Here is an 18364-nt window from a genome sequence, read left to right as displayed (position 1 = left end):
CCATAAAATGAATTGTTTTTATTTTATACAGATATTTGAAATTAGGAAGATGTACAACTTAAATGGCAAAAGTCTTAATAATAGAGTTTAAATCTACTTTACTGTGTTACACAGCATTCCTAACTCTACATATTATCAGAATTTGCAGTCTATCTCAGAAAGGTACCAGATAGGACACATTCAGGAATAAAGGATTCATGGTAAAGTGCAAGTAGTAGGAAGTGAAGTAAGGATTGGATAAAGAGCTGGCAAAAATTTGGCTGCAATGTATCAAATCATCCAGGCCACTCCACAGTTATGTGTTATGGAGCTGACCCATTTATTTCTTGCCACCAGCTCCTGAAGGGCGTGTCCATCTGTAGATTTTTTCCTATGTAGCTCACAGGCTTTTGTGTCACATGTAAATGTACTGGTGGGTCTTTAGCAGATAAGGAGTTCATCTATTTATTTCAAAGGTTCATGGTATACATTTTTTTTTTCTTTCAGCGGAGGACAAGTCATCTTCTTCGTTTTGGGGGATGGTTCTGGGGATTGAACCCAGGGCCTTGTGCATGTGAGGCAAGCACTCTACCAACTGAGCTATATCCCCAGCCACTTGTCTTCTTATAAGGATACCAGTTGTATTGAATTAGGGCTTCATTCTTAAACTCATTACACCTTAATTATCTCCTTAAAGTTTCTCAGATAGTTACATTGGGGGTTAGGATGCACTATTCAATCCATAACAAAGGAGGTGTACTATTTAGCTCTCCATACACACTAATGTGGTTATCAACACGTATTTTGGAAATTAAAGTGTCAACTCTTTTATCATTTTTCTCTTATTGTTAATATGTTTACATATATTATCTTTAATGTTATTTTTGCAGTAATATTTTTAAACCACTCCATTTTTCCATTTTCATGTATAAGAACACTTGATCAGGCACATATGGACCAGTCTGTGAGTTACAGTGAAAGCTGATGTGCATGGGCACCACAATCAGCCTTTCACGTAACAGAATTTCTATCCTTTTCTTACTTATCTCACATATATGATGTGTATACCAAGGGAGGCCATAGCTTTTATTTATATATTATTTTAAAAGATAATTTCTTTCTGGTATTTTTAGATAAATGTGGATGAATATTCATACGAATAGTTTCTACTTGCCCTTAGGGTGGGTCATTTTCTACTGTTCTAAACGGATAAATACAAATGTGATCTCAATTGAGAGTGGATTCACAGGTGTTCATTTTATTGTGCTTCATTTATATACATTACATATTTTCTGTGCATTCTAAATTTTGAAGATATTGAAGCCAGTTTCAGACATCATGTGTTACAAATATTTCAGTTTCTAACTCTAAAAGGCATAGATTGTTACAAAACATAACCATATTACCATATCTAAAGTCATTACAGTCATCTGTAATAAGCAGAGGATATTCCTGGATTGCCTACAAACATCAGTTGTTCTTCTCTTAGTAAAATTATCATTGAAGGACAGTTCTTGGTAGACACCCTCTCACAGCTCACCCCCACCCCCAGCTGGACTCCATGTTTCTAGGAATATGGTGTCATATCAAAGATCCTTCCATTCCAGACATACTTTATTAGGTAGAATTATAACTCTAGGATTGAAAGAGAAGGCCTTTTAATTGGGGAGAAGAGAGAAAAAAATAGGTCTGATCAGTTTGGAAACCAGACCATGTATGTGGGTGAACTGGGCAGTGGAAACACTGGTTCTGAATGTGGAGTAAGAAGCAGAGATTTATTGACTTCGAGGTTTTTTGTTTGTTTGTTTGTTTTTCAGTCCTGGAAATTGAACTCAGAGGTGGTGTATCAATGAGCTAAATTCCCATCCCCTTTTTGTGTGCGTGTGTGTGTGTGTGTGTGTGTGTTTTGAGAAAAGGTCTTGCTGAGTTGCTGAGGCTGACCTTGCACTTTCGATCCTCCTGCCTCAGCCTCCTGAATCACTGGGATTACAGGTGTGCACCACTGTACCTGACTGATGGCTTCAATATTCTTAGAGAAATTTTTGTCCCTTGATGGACTCATCAATTTGCCTTGGGTCTTCATATGAATAATGTTTGCTAGAAATTCTTCTTTAGTGGTAGAATATCGATCAGTATTTCTGATACTGTTTAAAGTCTGCATTTCCTGTGTTTACCAGAACAACAACAACAACAAAAAAAATGAAGGTAGACAAATTGGACATCACTAATTTTATCTCCTCATAACTTAAATATAACTATAATGCACTTTAAAAGATTTTATGCATATTTCAGAAACATTGCTTTAGTGATTTTTCTACTTTATAAAAAACAGTAGATTTAAATATATTTAAGAACAGAGTGTAATTTTTGCTTCTTTGTGCTTCAAAATTTAAGGGAAAAAAATTACTTCACCTGAACTGACAGATAATTGATAGTAAGATTACTTTTAATTCTTCACTGAACATAAGAGTTTTCTTTGATGTCTTGGAAATTCCTCTTTCTTTAACATCAAACATGATTTAGTTTTGTAAAATTAGTCTTCTGGGATATGTTATGTAGATAAACATGAATTTCCAGTAATAAGAAAAACTTTTTAATAATGAATGTTTAATAAAATTTAAGATTATAAGCAAAGAGCTTAGAATTAAGGGTAACTGTATATTTTTTAAAAGGGAATAAGGGAAAGGCTGCTTTTATTGTAAAATTATAGTAAATATTTAAATTGGATTATTTCCCTTTTGAGTATGTATATTAAACTTATTTAGAGTAATTCTGGCGTAAGTGAAAGTGGTAGTGTGTTTAAGATTTAGAACATGTGGAAGGTACTTATTATTTAAGGTTCTTATGTAGGCCTGGTAAAAGTCTGTGTCTATAATTTGAAGCATGTTAGCAGTAACCTAAAGAAGATACAGTGTCTTAATATACAGTTGATTGTCTTAAGAATCTAATTGTTAATTTAAAATTTGTAAAGATTTGTTGATTTTACTATAAGCAGAAAGATTGTGCTTTAAGGCATTTTTAAGTTAATTTTTTGCTGTGCTAAATTAGAATATAGCAACATGGTATTTTTCATTAGTTTAATCTTATTTGGAATTCCCCTTTCAGTTAAAGAATTGATACCAGACTTTCTGATAATGTTTGCAGAGAGATATACTTACTATTATTTTATCTGTTAACTAAGAATTTCAAAATACTCTGCACATTTACTTTATATTCCTATAGCAGTTTGGATAGTGTGTGCTGCCAAACTGGTTCTTCAGGATTGACTGACTACTTGTAATGGCCACATGATGAGTTATTAATAAATAGATTTAAGAACATAGTATAATTTTTGCTTCTTTGTGCTTGACACTGAACATGTTACATTATTTAAAAAGTATTAAAAGTATGGGAAATGCAAAGACTGATGCTCAGGTTTTAGTATTATACCTCTGTTTACCAAACTAACTGTATTGAGCAGAAATGTCAATCTTGCAGATATATCATATGTGTTTCAGTTTGTACAGCTTTCTATTGGACCTTCTGAATTTGTCTAAATGTTTATTGTTCTCTCCTAGGTATTGGATCCTGAACAAAACCATAACTTCACAGATCATTATCTAAATGTGGCCTTTGACCTTTCCCAAGTTCTTTTTATAGCTACTGCCAACACCACTGCTACTATACCACCTGCCTTATTGGATAGAATGGAGATCATTCAGGTTCCAGGTACTTAATTCATAAATAAAATCATTATTTTTGACATTTCTTGCTTTTCTGAGCATACCCTTTAAAATTACTCATGCTGTGGAATTTTGAGTAATGAAATTAATGTGCCAGTGTATAATCTTCAAAGGTTCTGAATGAGGTATATAAACCAGCTTTTTTTTTTTTTAAAGAGAGAGAGAGAGAGAGAATTTTTTTTTAATATTTATTTTTTTAGTTTTCGGCGGACACAACATCTTTGTTTGTATGTGGTGCTGAGGATCGAACCCGGGCCTCACGCATGCCAGGCAAGCACGCTACCGCTTGAGCCACATCCCCAGCCCAAAAACCAGCTTTTTATATACAGTTAAAATCTGGGGGGCTAGATTGTGGCTTAGCAGTAAAGCATTTGCCTGGCATGTGTGAAGCACTGGGTTCCATTCTTGGCATCACATGTAAATAAATAAAGGCTCATCAACAACTAAAAAAAAAATATTTTTAAAAAATGTAGGACAGTAAAACTTTTTGTTTGTTTATACCATAACAGGTAAGAATACGTGTATGTTCTGTAAGACATCAAGAATAAATTTTGACATGTTCAGATTTAACCTTGTTTGTATCTTAAAGTGCATGGTGCTTTTACCTTTCTCTTTAGTAGAATCTGTCAGGTAGTTACTATTTATTTATTTGTAAATAAATCCAGTGGCTTTTCACCATGGACACATCCCCAGCCCCTCTTTTGACATTTTATTTTGAAACTGGGTCTTGCTAAAATGCCCAGGTTGGCCTGGAACTTGAACTTGTGATCCTCCTGCCTCAGCCTCTTAGGTTTCTGGGATTATAGGCTTGCACCACCACACCCAGCATATAAACCATGTCTTCTTCACTGGAGTGTGCAAAGATAAAATTCTGTGTTTCTAATTCTTAAATTCTAGCTTTTTTGCGGGGGGTGGTTACTAAGGATTGAACTCAGGGGCACTCGACCACTGAACGTTGCGAGCCCTGTTTTGTATTTTATTTAATTTTATTTAGAGACAGGATCTCACTGAGTTGCTTATCACCTCCCAGTTGCTGAGGCAAGAGATCTTGAGTTCAAAGAGGCTGGCTTTGAACTCGAAATCTCCTGCCTCAGCCTCCAGAGCTGCGGGGATTATAGGTGTGTGCCACTGCACCTGGCAAATTCTAGACTTTTTACCTAATTTTAATTGCTTAGAGTTATTTTGCCAAGGAGGATATAAAAAATCAGAGAGTACTGTAAAATGAAAATAGAGTAGAATCTAAATGTAATCTTCATGTATTTTTCATAGTAATCTGAAATATATTTTTACTATTTGGTGAGAGATAAGATTTCTTAATTATCTGAAAGCCCTGCTGATTCCTGTAAGTAGTTTTAAAATATGATGGAATAAAAGTTGGTTGTGTGTATTTATAAGACTAAAATAAATAAATACTGCAACTCAATTGCCTGGAAACCTCAAATTAAGACAGGAAATTCGTAACTGCACTGATGTAGAGTAGAACAATCAGGGCATCTGCTGTGGGGGAGCAGGTGATGCCACCTTCTTCCTCTGGCAGATTTGGTCATCCTGTTTTTTAGCTTTTTTGGTCGTTTTAACTCCTCTTTGTATTCAAAAGTTGCTTTTTCAGGTCTTATTTAAAATTTTGTTTTGTTAAACAGAAAGGATGCATTAGTTTGGGTGGAATTTTTTTCTGACAGAAATTAAAACAAATGAAGCTTTTAACTAAGAACATAAAGTCTCTTATTTTATATTTACATATTTTTCCAGCATGTTGTTGGGGTAAAAAACTTTTATAGGAACATGTTAGTTTTTGTTTTGTTGCTCAAATTTATAGTTAGAGTTCTGTCGCAGTCCTGCTGTATCAACAGCTGTATCAATCTACACAAGTTGCTCGTCACCCTGCAGCCGGACTGCGGCAGAGTTCTAATAAAAAACTCCTTTGGAGTCATTCCCTTGGAACCCACTGTTTATCTAGTTGAAATTGTGAATGTGAAAATTTTTCAAGAATGTATCAAATTATGCTAAAGGAAAAGGATGCATTATTTTCCTATGTAAAATTTCAGAGCATTTGAGAATGAGGAGATAACTGTCTCTAAGTTTTGAGATTTATTTGAGAAATTTTCTTGTTCTAATTATAGTATTAATTAAAGTAATACATAAATTCATTCCAAGTACAAGATCTGTTGTATTAGCATTTGACTCACTAAAAAAGCGTGGCATTATGGGAGCTATGTGAATAATTACAGAAGAGGGTTCCTTCTTTTCTAGGGTATACACAGGAGGAAAAGATAGAGATTGCCCACAGGCACTTAATCCCAAAGCAACTGGAACAACATGGGCTGACTCCTCAACAGATTCAGATCCCTCAGGTTACTACTCTTGCCATCATCACCAGGTTAGTCACCCATCCTAAGGCTTCATTAATGTTTGAGCAGATTTTTTTAATGTCTTCCCATAGTGTACATTTCTCTTTCTCCAACAAATTTCTAGCAAACACTGCCATAGCTATTGATTTAAATAAGACTCTGTATGAACTAGAATTTCATAGAGATTCAACTTAGAATATCTTCATTGATAAGTACCTTCATTGAACTAGAAGTTCTACTTTGCCACAGTAGAAATTTAAGGGATTAATTTGATAGATCAAGAACCAAACACATGAAAATAAAGAGACACTTGTTATGCCTTGAATCTTGAAAGTTGCTTAATTTGCTTAAGAGGTGAGTTGCAACTTTCAGACATCTGTTTTAGGTTATTCTGATTTCCTTTTCTTCTCTTTGAGAGGTTTTTAAAAATCTCAAGAGTTTTGATCTTCGGAATTAACACTGAAATAATAAAGAAGATGCTTCCCCAAGTTTGCTACCAAGTGCTTAAGCCTGTGGCAAGCACAGCATAAATTATTTGAGTATTGTAGACTGTGTATTTATAGACTGTGTGTTTGAATGGAAAACATACCCTGTTGAAAATTTTTATCTACCATAGCCTCTTACAGTTTTCCTGGCTCAGTGTTACACATCCATTGCATCATCCAGCAAGTTGTATAGGCTGCCAAACACTCATGCAGCCTTTTCTAGTAAATGCTGTTTTTCAAAAGATATAAAACATCTCTCTATATCTTTGGCTTATCAAACTTTCTTTTTATTTATGCCAACTTTCTTATGGGTCTGTTTAAATTTAAATATAAAATAGTAAGACTAAATCTAACCTGAGCATTCTTTTTCTTTTTTTAATTTAATTTTATTTATTCTTTTTAGATATGCGTGCCAGTAGAATGTATTTTGGCATATTATACATATGTGGAGTATAACTTATTCTAATTAGTATCCTATTTTTGTGGTTGCACATGATACAGAGTTACCCTGGTCATGTATTCAAATACAAGGATAGGAAAATTATGTCCAGTTAATTCTACTCTCTGTAATTCCCCTCCCCACTCCCTTCCCTTCATTCCCTTTTGTCTAATCCAATGTACTTCTGTTATTCCCCTCCTCACCCTCCCTGGGCATTGTTTTTCTAAACTTCCTTTGTGCTATACTGTGTAAATAATTCCAGGAGAAATAAATTAGGTGATTTGCCAAAATCTTCCAGACATATTATTGTACCAGATAATACCTATGATATCTTCTGTGACTTTCAACAAGACACTTAACCCTTTTGATAGCTTTTTTCTATATAAAATCCAAGTGATAGAGATATTCTTATCTAAATCTGAATAATGATGATTCTGAAGAATAAACATTATTTGTATTTCCCAGTTGTCTCCTGGAGAACTGTTTCATTTATTATTTATTTCATCATTATTATTACTGTAAAACATCAAATCATAAAAGCTATGGACATTAGGAAATCTCTCTGAGTAGTTTTATTAGTTTTTATCTATCTATGTTTATATTTAAAACCTTACAAGTATATGCTACTCCAGGCAAGTTTCAGATATGTAGTAAGCTACTAGACTTACAGCATAGAGTATCTGTGTTCAAGTTTCTCATTTTTGGAGTATGTCATAGTCGTAGACCTTTAACATTCCAGTCTTACTTCCTCCCAGTGTAACCAGCCTGTTTGAATACTTCCAGTCCCAGGATGGTGAGAACTTTGCCATAAAGATATTTTTTATATTCATTCCCTATAATTTTCTATTTCTGCTTTATAGGAGCATCTAGAATTTAAGTATAATTCCTCCTTTTTGCATTCCTTCTGAAATAAAAAGAAATACTATCAGATATCAGATATATACCCCATAAATAGTCTCTTCTTCAAGCTAAACATTCCTGTTATCTTTACCATTCCTCTTGACCTGGTTCCAAGGCTTTTTACCTTTCTGATTAGTCTTCTGAATGAGTCCAGTATGTATCAGTGTACCTTTTATAGAAATACTCAGAGTATAACGCATTATTTCAAATATAGCCTGAACAGTTCATAGTGGAAGAAGATCATATTTTTCTTATTCTGAATAAAATTCTCTAGATTATTAGCTCTTTTGAGTTATTATTTTGCCTTTTCAGTTAATTTTTGCTAAGCTTGGCATACCCCATTCTGCGTTTATAGAGTTTAGTTTCTTAAAGCCAAAACATTAAAATTTGTAGTTATGTATATTTCATTGTTAGTTTTTTATGTCTTCTGAAAATCAGCATATATAACATCCTATGTTCAAATCATCATGAGAAACATCAACCAATTCTTTTTTTGGGGGGTGGGGGTTTGCTAGGGATCAAACCCAGGATCTCACACATGCTGGGCAAGTACTCTGCCACTGAGCGACATCCTCCACCCCAAACAGCCAATTCTTATTTTCTTATTTGACCCTGGTTATTCCTCCTTTTACAATTTAAAGATATCAAATAGGAGTTTGTATGTCTACTTTTTTGGTCAGTTGTTAATGATATAATCTGTGAATTTGGTTTCTAGCCCATTATTGTTCTAAACACATAAAGAGGTATTTTTGTTGTTGCATATCCTGATTATTTTTGGCTACCTCCAATTCATTCTGAACCTCACGGTCTCATTTTTGTATTTTCATTCCATTCCTTTGTAAGCTTATCCAGACCCTCTGCTTTCATCTTTTGTCCCATTAAACCTAAGCTGATCATGTAGTTGTCTAGGAAGCTACTGTGGGTTTTTGGTTTTTCTTTATATGTTGATTTGTTTATTTTCAGTATACCGTCCTGTTTCTTCCTTATTTAAATTATATTCTGGGGCTGGGATGTGGTACAATGGTAGAACAATTACCTAACATGTGTGAGACCCTGAGTTCAATCCCAGTGTCAGGGTAAAAAAGGAAATTATATTCAGTTATAGAATGTCAACTCTATTTTTATGTCCTTTTATCTTTTTGACTGAAATGAGTTTTACTTTATTTTTGCCAACTGCTTTAATCTGTCTTTTCTCACAACTTTTAAAATCTCCTTCCCTAGAATGTCTGACTACCTAAATCAAATCCAGTTTTTCAGATAAAACAAATTTTTTGCCTGATGTTGTCCATTCCTATCCCACCAAAGTTGGTTACACCAAAAATGGTTTATGGAATGGGTTGTGGAATTTGCTGAAATATGTAAGTTTAAATATGTAATTAAAAAAATAAAGTTATTGTGTCCACCTCCAACTATAATATATATATTAAATAAATAAATAAAGAGAGTATTTTATAAAAATCACAATAAAAACACACGGAGTCCCTAGGTGATTAGCAAAGTTCCTAGTAAAAAGTTGATTTCTGTCCTACATTCAGTGCAGTTTCTGATTTTTGTCTTTTTTTTTTGATACCAGGGGGGCACTTAACCACTGAGCAACATCCCTACCACTTTTTATTTTATTTTATTTTCTCAGCACTTTTTATATTTTTATTTTGAGACAGAGTCTTGCTAAGTTGTTAAGGGCCTCCCTAAATTGCTGAGGCTGGCTTTGAACGCCCAATCCTCTTGCCCCAGCCCTCAAATCACTGGGATTACGGGCATACACCATTGCAGTTGGCTCAATTTCTGATTCTTTCTGTAGTATTTCAAGTACAATAAATTTAGAATTTTCTTAAATTGACAAATTTTGCTTTAGAAAACTCTTAAACATATCAAAAAATAAATGTATTTTATATGCTGCCAAATTTACTTTGTCAATATAAATTGAAGGACCAGGACTGGGGTTGTGACTCAGTGGTTAAGCGCTAACCTAACATGCGTGAGGCACTGGGTTTGATCCTCAACACCACATAAAAATTAAAAATAAAGGTATTATACCCATAGAACTTAAAAACAGCATACTAGGGCTGGGGCTGTAGCTCAGTGGCAAAGTGCTTGCCTAGCATGTGTGAGGCGCTGGGTTTGATCCTCAGCACCACATAAAAATTAACAAATAAAATAAAGGCATTCTCTCCATCTACAACTGTTAAAAAAAAAACAACAGCGAATTACAGGGACACAGACACATCTGACACATGTTTATAGCAGCACAATTCACAAATAGCTAAATCATGGAACCAGCCCAGATGACCTTTAGTAGATGAATGAATAGAGAAACTGGTATGTATACACAGTGGAATATATTACTCAGCATTAAAAGAGAATAAATCATGGCATTTGCAGGTAAATGGATGGAGTTGGAGAATAATGCTAAGTGAAGTAAGCCTATCCCCAAAAAACAAAGGCCAAATGTTTTCCTTGATATGAGGATGCTGACTCATAACGGTGATGAGGGTTAGGAAGCATGGGCAGAATGGAGGAACTTTAGATAGGGCAAAAGAGAGGGAAGGTAAGGGAAGGGTCATAGGGATAGGAAAGACAGTGGAATGAGTCAGACATCATTATCCTAAGTATAAGTATGAAGACACAAATGGTGTGAATATACTTTATATACAACTAGAGATATGAAAAATTGTGCTCTATATGTGTAATATGAATTATAATGCATTCTGCTATCATATATAACAAATTAGAATAAAAAAATAAAGTTATTGTGTCCACCTCCAACTATAATATATATATTAAATAAATAAATAAATTGAAGGACCAAAGATTTGTTTTTAGGTATTGGGTAAAAGTTCAGGATAATCTATATAAAGGAAATATTTGTGGCTGAAAGCACATCTGAATGTTTAAGAAGTAACAATACTTAAATGAGACATTTTCGGTGTGGGTAAGTTCATTAGTCAAGGCAGAGTAAAAAAAAACTTTTAAATGTATACTGTTCCTTTAATAGAAAGGTTAGTTGTATTTCTATCTGTTTTTAACGTGGTATTTAGGCAAAATGAAGTATTTTTCTTTATTCACAGGTACACCAGGGAAGCAGGAGTTCGTTCTCTGGATAGAAAGTTTGGGGCCATTTGCCGAGCCGTTGCTGTGAAGGTTGCAGAAGGACAACATAAGGAAGCCAAGTTGGACCGTTCAGATATAACTGAGGGAGAAGGTTAGTGGCCTTGTTTTGGTGTTCTCAGGCCTGGCAGCTAGGAGTGAGTGGCACAATTAAATTGGATGTGGAGAATGGTGTTGTCATTGGGAATAGTGGCACGTGTGACTCCAGTGGTAAATGCACTCAGTGAATAAGTAATAACTTAAAGTTTGGTATAATTTATCAAGAGAGTTCTCTTTTACAAATAGTACAGAGTATAAATGGAGTAATATTCAATATTAATGCTGTAAGGATATTGTAAGTTCTTCAGATTTAAAAATGAAGATACACTTTATGTATGGGATCTGGTGTTCCCTAATTTTTTTTACCCACCCAGATAGTTGTTAAGTCTTTGAATAATGCATAGCATAAAAAGTTATTACAAAAAAAAAAAAAAAAGAAAAGAAAAGAAAAACTTACTACAACATTCAAAAGTCCAAGCTATCCAAGTACTATAAGAGCAGGTCTTTGTACTCTGGAAGAGCTTCATGTATGTAATTTTTCTGACACATTTTCTTTTATAGGTATATGACTAAATGCAATATAAATTATTTTTTTCTTCAATAATTGTGGAGATAGTAATAGGAGGAAAATTCTTTTACTGGAATTAATGAAATGTAGATATTTCCTTTGTTACCCAGTTATAGTGTTTTAACTTTTGTTCCAGAACTGGTAGGGTGTCGCATTCTAGGACTAAACACTCAGGGTCAGTCCAGGTGAACTGGGCTGCAAAATAATCACACAGAGACAGAAAAATATCTTTTCCTTTGGGTCCCATAACAGCTTCTCCAACCTTAGGGGTCCATGGAAAGAGAGAGAGAGCCTGTACTGAACCCTTTTATTGGGGAGAAGCCATTAAATGAGGCAAGAGATAGGATTACAAGTGAACAGGTGAGTAGAGCTCACCCTCTGGGAATCTCCTACTCCTATAGCCACACCTTGTTAGCCATGTTATCTGAGTGAGGGAAAAGACTAATGCACCAGACTACAGTGATCTTTCAGATCCCTGTGGTGCATCAGGACTTAAAGGTGCGTGTGTGTTTGGAGTGGCTCCCCACAGTAGGGGTTTGGGTTTATCATACCATGCTAGTATGCAGAACATAACTTGCCATAACAAATATGACTTGAATAGTAGGGAACTGAAGATTACTTTCAGTAAAGAGATTTATTAGATGTCTACCATTTATTAGATTATTAGATTTATTAGTCTACCATTTCTAAAGCTCTTTCCAGAAAAGAGTTAAATGAATGTGATCAAAGAACCACAATTTGTGCTAGGCTTAGAAGAACAGACACAGTTAAAAAAACATCTTCCTTGTTTTACTTCTCACTTACTGAGCTCACAACAGCACTGGCATCAAAGAGCAGATGTTCACATAATTCTCATATTTCTGTATGATGTTTCACCCCCACTCCCACTTCGCATGGAACTCCACTGGTTCATTTTTTCCAGAGAATAAACCAGCCATCTTTTGATGAATTGAACAGGGGTCATGTTCTCATTGTGTGAAGTAGGGATAGGGCTATTGAACTCCAATCATTTCTTATATTGACTTTAAAATGTTTGTTTGAACTCCCTTCTGTGGTTTGAATGTATCCCCCAAAATTCATATGTTGGAAACTTCATCACTGTTGAGAGGTGAGACCTTTTAAGAAATGATCAGGTCATGGGACCTCTACCTTTATGAATGGATTAATATCATTATCTTAGGGAAGTGGGTTAATTATCACAGTAGTTTCCAGATAAAAGAATGAATTCAATCCCCTTCCCTCTTGTCTCTCATGGGCTCTCTTACCATGCAATCCTTTCTGCATGGTATGATGTAGCAAGAAGACTTTCTCCAGATGCACCCTCAATTTTGGACTTCCCAGCCTCCAGAACTATAAGCCAAATAAATTTCTCTTCACTGCACAATCTGTGGTATTCTGTTACAGCAGCATAAAAGAGACAGACAGCCCCACTTCTCACCCACACTTTCAGGGATACCTTACATTCCTACCCTTGATAGGACTTCATGACTCAGATGAACTTACTGCTGTTGATGAAACATCCCTGTCCTGCAGACACCAAGGTCTCTGCTTTCTCTAGCCTGCAGAGTTTTCAATATTTTTTGGTCCACCCACTTTCTGCTTTCCAAATTTTGTCAGCATCTCCTCTCAGTTGTTGTCTTCTTTCTCATTCCTTTTGTTCTTGTAGGTTTATATATTTTATTTTTTAATTCTCATTATAATAGGATTTGAGAGAAATTGTAAAGATAATCTACTGTTTATAGAAATCTGAATTTTTAGAAACTGTCCTAGGCGAGAGAGTGCCTATCAAGAATAGAAATCACATTTGCAGATAAATGGATGGAGTTTGAGAATATAATGCTAAGTAGAGTAAGCCAATCCCCAAAAAACAAATGCCAAATGTTTTCTCTGATATAAGGATGCTGATTGATAATGGGGTGGGGGAGTATGGGAGGAATAGACAAATTCTAGATAGGGGAAAGGGAAGGGAGAAAAAGAGAAGGGCCATGGAGGTAGAAAAAGCAGTGGGATGAGGTGGACATCATTATTCTAAGTATATATACGAAGACACGGGTGGTGTGACTCTACATTGTGTACAACCAGAGGTATGCAGAATTGTGCTATATATGTATAATATGAATTGAAATGTCATATATAACAAATTAGAATAAATTTTTAAAAAATAGGGATTGAACAATCCAGGGACACTTAACCACTGGGGGTCGGGGGGGAAATCACTGGTGTAGCTACAGTGGCAATGGAAGACTCAATCACCATTCCTTTTTTTTCTAAGTGTAAGACCTAGATTTACATGCTCCTGAATTTCTCCTTTTTTATTCTTATAGCACTCCCTTTGTGCTGTGACTTCAGATATCTAAGCCTTTGTCTTTTTGTTCTTGTCTGTGGTTTAATAAGAAGATAGAGGGTAAAATGAATTTCTCTATGTTGTGAAAATTTAAGGTTGAGATAGTGTTTTTTAGAATTTATAATATAGGGATTTGATGTCCAGGGAAACTGTCCATAATTATAGTGTGTTGCTTAATGTTTATATATACATCCATTAGCATATTTCTAATAATATCTGTGCTCTTATTCGATATTTTAAAATAACCCACAAATATTCAAGAACTTGTTCAAACAGCTTGTGAACTGTGTATGACCCTAAAGTTTTTATGGTTAACATTTAATTGGTCCTTTGGTTTTTTCTTTTTTTTTTTTTTTTTTAAATCATAGAACATCTCCTAAGTGATGATGTAGCTAAACAGATTTGGGTAGTTAAGGTATTACCCAGGTAATTCAAATGAACAAACAATTAGGATAAATATTTGTCTCTTGAGGATGGTCTTGGTTGTAGCCTTATTGAGGCACAGATATTACTCCATATTGGTCCTAATATTGTAAGATATTCATGAGTTACTGTAAATAATTGTGCTCCAGAATTTTATAGAATAATTATAATGAATCTTGAAGTGGTGTTTATGACATCAACCAAGCTGAAAGAAATATTTCTACAAGAGTTTGCATTCATTTTTCAAGCCAAAAATTTTAAATGGAGCTTAGCAACTGAAAGTTTCTCGTTAAGAAATGAATTATTTCAAATAGGGGTATAAAAGAAAACAGTTGTTTTAGAAATTTCAAGTATCACACTGAAGATTATTTTTAATGTTAAAAATAATGATGGACTTAGAGTTACTGCCAGGAAGAAAAGTGACTTCAGGCCATGAGGTTCAAAACATGCAGAAACCTCCAGTGTATCAAACCAACTTTCTGGAATAGACCCAAGAGTCTCTGTCTGTGAACAGTTGTTTTTGTATTTGTGGGATTTTAACCGACAGTTAAACAGACCAGAAAAGAAGACAGTGAGATGTGTAGTTGATCAATGTAGAGAAAGAATATTTATGCTTTCAGTCACCTACCTATTAAGTATGGAAATCATTTCATAACAGTAATGCTGCTTATGTTTTTCTGTATACTATCAGTGTGTTCTAAATTGCTCTTTTTTTCCTGGGGTATTAGTTGAGTTGAAGGATAAAAGCACATGACTCCAGTTTTATTCTGGTTTTTTTGTTTGTTTGTTTGTTTTTTGCCTTTCTTTAGCCAAGACAAATACTCCGTGTATTCAGTTTTATACACTTGTGTGTTTCTCTGTAGAGTTAGGCAAATGTCTGTTTGTTCAATTTCTCATGTTCCATATATGATCAATTACTACCTGGTAGGAATTTTTCCTTAGAAGTTCTCATTAGCAAAGAATTTATCCAGTTTTATCCTAATTTGATTCATAAATCTCTTCTCAGCCAGGCCCATGACATGCATATCATCTCAGTGTCTCAGGAGGCTGAGGCAGGAGGATCACAAGCTCAAGGCCAGCCTGGGCAATTTAGCAAGCCCAATTTCAGCTATTTAGCAAGATCCTGTCTCAAAAATAAAAATAAAAAGGAAAGAGGATGTAGCTCAGCAGTAAAGCACCCCTGGGTTTAATCCCAATGTCAAAATTAATAAATAAATAAATCTCTTACCAACACTTTCTAATAAACCTTTGCTTAGCTGCTGAGTTCTGTTAACAAACATGTCAGACATAGCAGGGTTATGATTTTATTTGTGTTTATGCAGCTTGGAATTTGCTGACCTTTTTGGATTTGTGGGCTAAATTCATCGGTGGGAAAAATTTTGGCCATTATCTCTTTAGATATTTTCCCACCACCACCTTTTTTCCCTCCTCTATCTGAGATTCTAGGAGTCCTTTGAACTCTGTTACTTATCCTCTGTTCTACTTTTTGCATTAATTTTCTCTTTAATTCAGTTTGTATATTTTGTTGCCCTATGTTCCAATTTATTATTGCTGACTTCTGCTATTAAATGTATGGAGTATTTTCTACTTTTCAAATGTTGATTTGATTCTTTATAGTAGATTCCAATAGATTTTTTAATTGAAATCATCTTTTCAGCTCTTTTTTTTTTTTAAGAAAGAGAGAGAATTTTTTAATATTTATTTTTTAGTTTTCGGCGGACACATCTTTGTTTGTATGTGGTGTTGAGGATCGAACCTGGGCCGCACGCATGCCAGGCGAGCGTGCTACCGCTTGAGCCACATCCCCAGCCCATCTTTTCAGCTCTTTAACCCATCTTTTCCTCTGTATTTTTGGATATACTGATCATGGTTTTTAAAGTACCTATCAGAACATTCATTCCATTATCTGATTCACCTATGAGTCTTTCTGTTACTTGGGGTTTTTTCCCTTGGTTTTTAGTCATTTGTTGTTTCTTAGTTTTGGTGGTGGGTGGTGATTGCTTCAACCTTATCAAGGCTTAGTTTTAGGCTTTTTAGGACTGGTCTGTTTCTGCTTTAGCCTTATTCCTGGAATTAAAGTCTTTACTTCTAGGGTGTGGTACTCCAAGTTTGTGCTTCTTATTCCTTAGAGTGGGACCCTTATACTTCTAGGGCATGAGGCTTCTGAGTTCTTAACTGAAAGTCCCTTCTGCCTTTGAGTCTCCCTGTAACTCCTTGCTCTTGGGTTTCATGGAGTCTCACCTGGAATATGCTCAAGTTAGGAGTTAATCAGTGACTTGAGGAGAATTTGAATACAGCTTTTTGAGCTCCTCCTTTCTGGTTCCATCCTTTCTGAGATTTTGCCAATGAATTCTCAGCTGCTTTGACAACTTTAACTTTTCAGTTACTTTTGACTACATTATTTCATGATTCTAAACATAGCACATATTCTAACCATTCTGAATTATGGTAATAAACAGTTCCCAAGTAAGGGGGGGAAAAAACTGACAAAAAGCATAGCTGAGGTTGGGGATATCTCAGTGGTAGAATGCATTATTATCCCAGCAGCAAAAAAAAAGAAAAGAAAGAAATTTGGTCTTTGTTGAAAATTATCATTAAAAAATGAAAACTAAATACAGCCTTTAGGCCACCACTTTCCATGTAATTGACTACTCTAGTAAATAAAATCTCTAGTTTGACACTGATTTGATTCATAAAACCCTTCACAGTATCTCCTAATAAACATTATGCCTTACCTGTTCTCCTCAGTTAACAGACTTATAAACATAGCTATATATTTCTCAGTCCATAGGAAAATAGGAGTTATAAATTGAAAGAGGACTAGCAGTTTGGGTGGTATGAGTCATAAACAATAAGATTTGATGTCAGTGAAGATAGGTCTATCCTCTCATGATAGGTTCCTGAGCCCTCTGCTGACCACAGAGCACTGTGCTGGCCAGACCACAAATCTGTCTCATTCTATGACAATTTTTGTAGTGAAATCTGGATCCCATTTTGCCCGAGTTACATTGTGACATGTGTGGTTTCCCTGGCGTTTGCCTTGTGCAGGGCAGTGAAGTCAGTGTAATTCAATGGAAGGAGAATACTATGTCCTTAATTCCTTGGTATAATCTTTCTGAAACCTTCATAGTTAAAAATCAAAATAAAAGATTTAACAACACTACTTTTCTTCATTCATTTACTTCCCCTAGTTGACCACACTCTTAACTATTAGCTAGAATGCGGTAATTTGAGGAAAGGTATCCTGCCACTGAACCAAGTATACTTAGTACAGGGGTCAAAATGCCTCAAAGGAGAGTCTCATGCTAACAGAGTTGCTTGCATTTTCTCTACTGCTTCTTGTGCTGCCGTCATTTCCCATCCCACTCACTGTCTACGCTTGCTCTTAGCCCTTCTCAGGATCCAGTGCTCCAGGAAGGATCAGTTCTGTGTGGAGCTGTTTTCAGAGTTCTTTGTTGTGGCTTCCTGCCATTGACTTCTCCAGCCTGAAGCATGCTTTATGCTAGTTATTTTAAGTGTGGCTCCTTCCTAACCAAAACAGGAAGCTCTCCCTGTAGGAAAATCAAGTGCTTTTGATCCTTTTAGCGCCCCCCTTTTGTTTTTTTACTAGTCTTCTCTGAATCAGAACACTTCCATTTTCTCGTCTACTGCCAGGAGTGCATTTCTTTTTTTTTTTTTTTTCAATTTTTTTTTCATTGTGGGTTGTTCAAAATCATTACAAATTTCTTGACATATCATTTTCCACATCTTTTGATTCAAGTGGGTTATGAACTCCCACCCTCACCCCATACACAGATAGCAGAATCACATCAGTTTCACATCCATTGATTTACAAATTGCCATCCTAGTGTCTGTTGTGCTCCGCTGCCTTTCCCATCCTCCACCCTCCCCCCTCCCCACCTCCCTCCTCCCCTCCCCTCCTCTCTCTCTACCTCCTCCACTGTATAACCCTGAGGGTCTCCTTCTATTACCATGCAATTTCCCTTCTCTCTCCCTTTCCCTCCCACCT

General features: G+C 35.3%; 1 protein-coding gene and 1 non-coding gene across 2 annotated transcripts in view; one reads left to right on the top strand and one right to left on the bottom strand.

Annotated features, from left to right (window-relative positions):
* The window catches only part of Lonp2 (lon peptidase 2, peroxisomal), a 99834-nt gene that overhangs the window by 49314 nt on the left and 32156 nt on the right, over positions 1-18364 (top strand). The window contains exons 9-11 of the mRNA XM_015488765.2: positions 3537-3687; positions 5952-6078; positions 10942-11075. Of these exons, the coding sequence (XP_015344251.1) occupies positions 3537-3687; positions 5952-6078; positions 10942-11075 (412 nt within the window). The remainder of the gene's footprint in view (positions 1-3536; positions 3688-5951; positions 6079-10941; positions 11076-18364) is intronic.
* Trnav-cac lies at positions 514-589 on the bottom strand. Its single transcript has one exon. It is a non-coding gene; the product is annotated as a tRNA-Val (tRNA).

The sequence above is a fragment of the Marmota marmota genome, unplaced genomic scaffold (assembly GCF_001458135.2).
Source record: "Marmota marmota marmota unplaced genomic scaffold, marMar, whole genome shotgun sequence".
Taxonomy (NCBI): Eukaryota; Metazoa; Chordata; class Mammalia; order Rodentia; family Sciuridae; genus Marmota; species Marmota marmota.
This window is presented reverse-complemented; position numbering and strand designations above follow the sequence as displayed.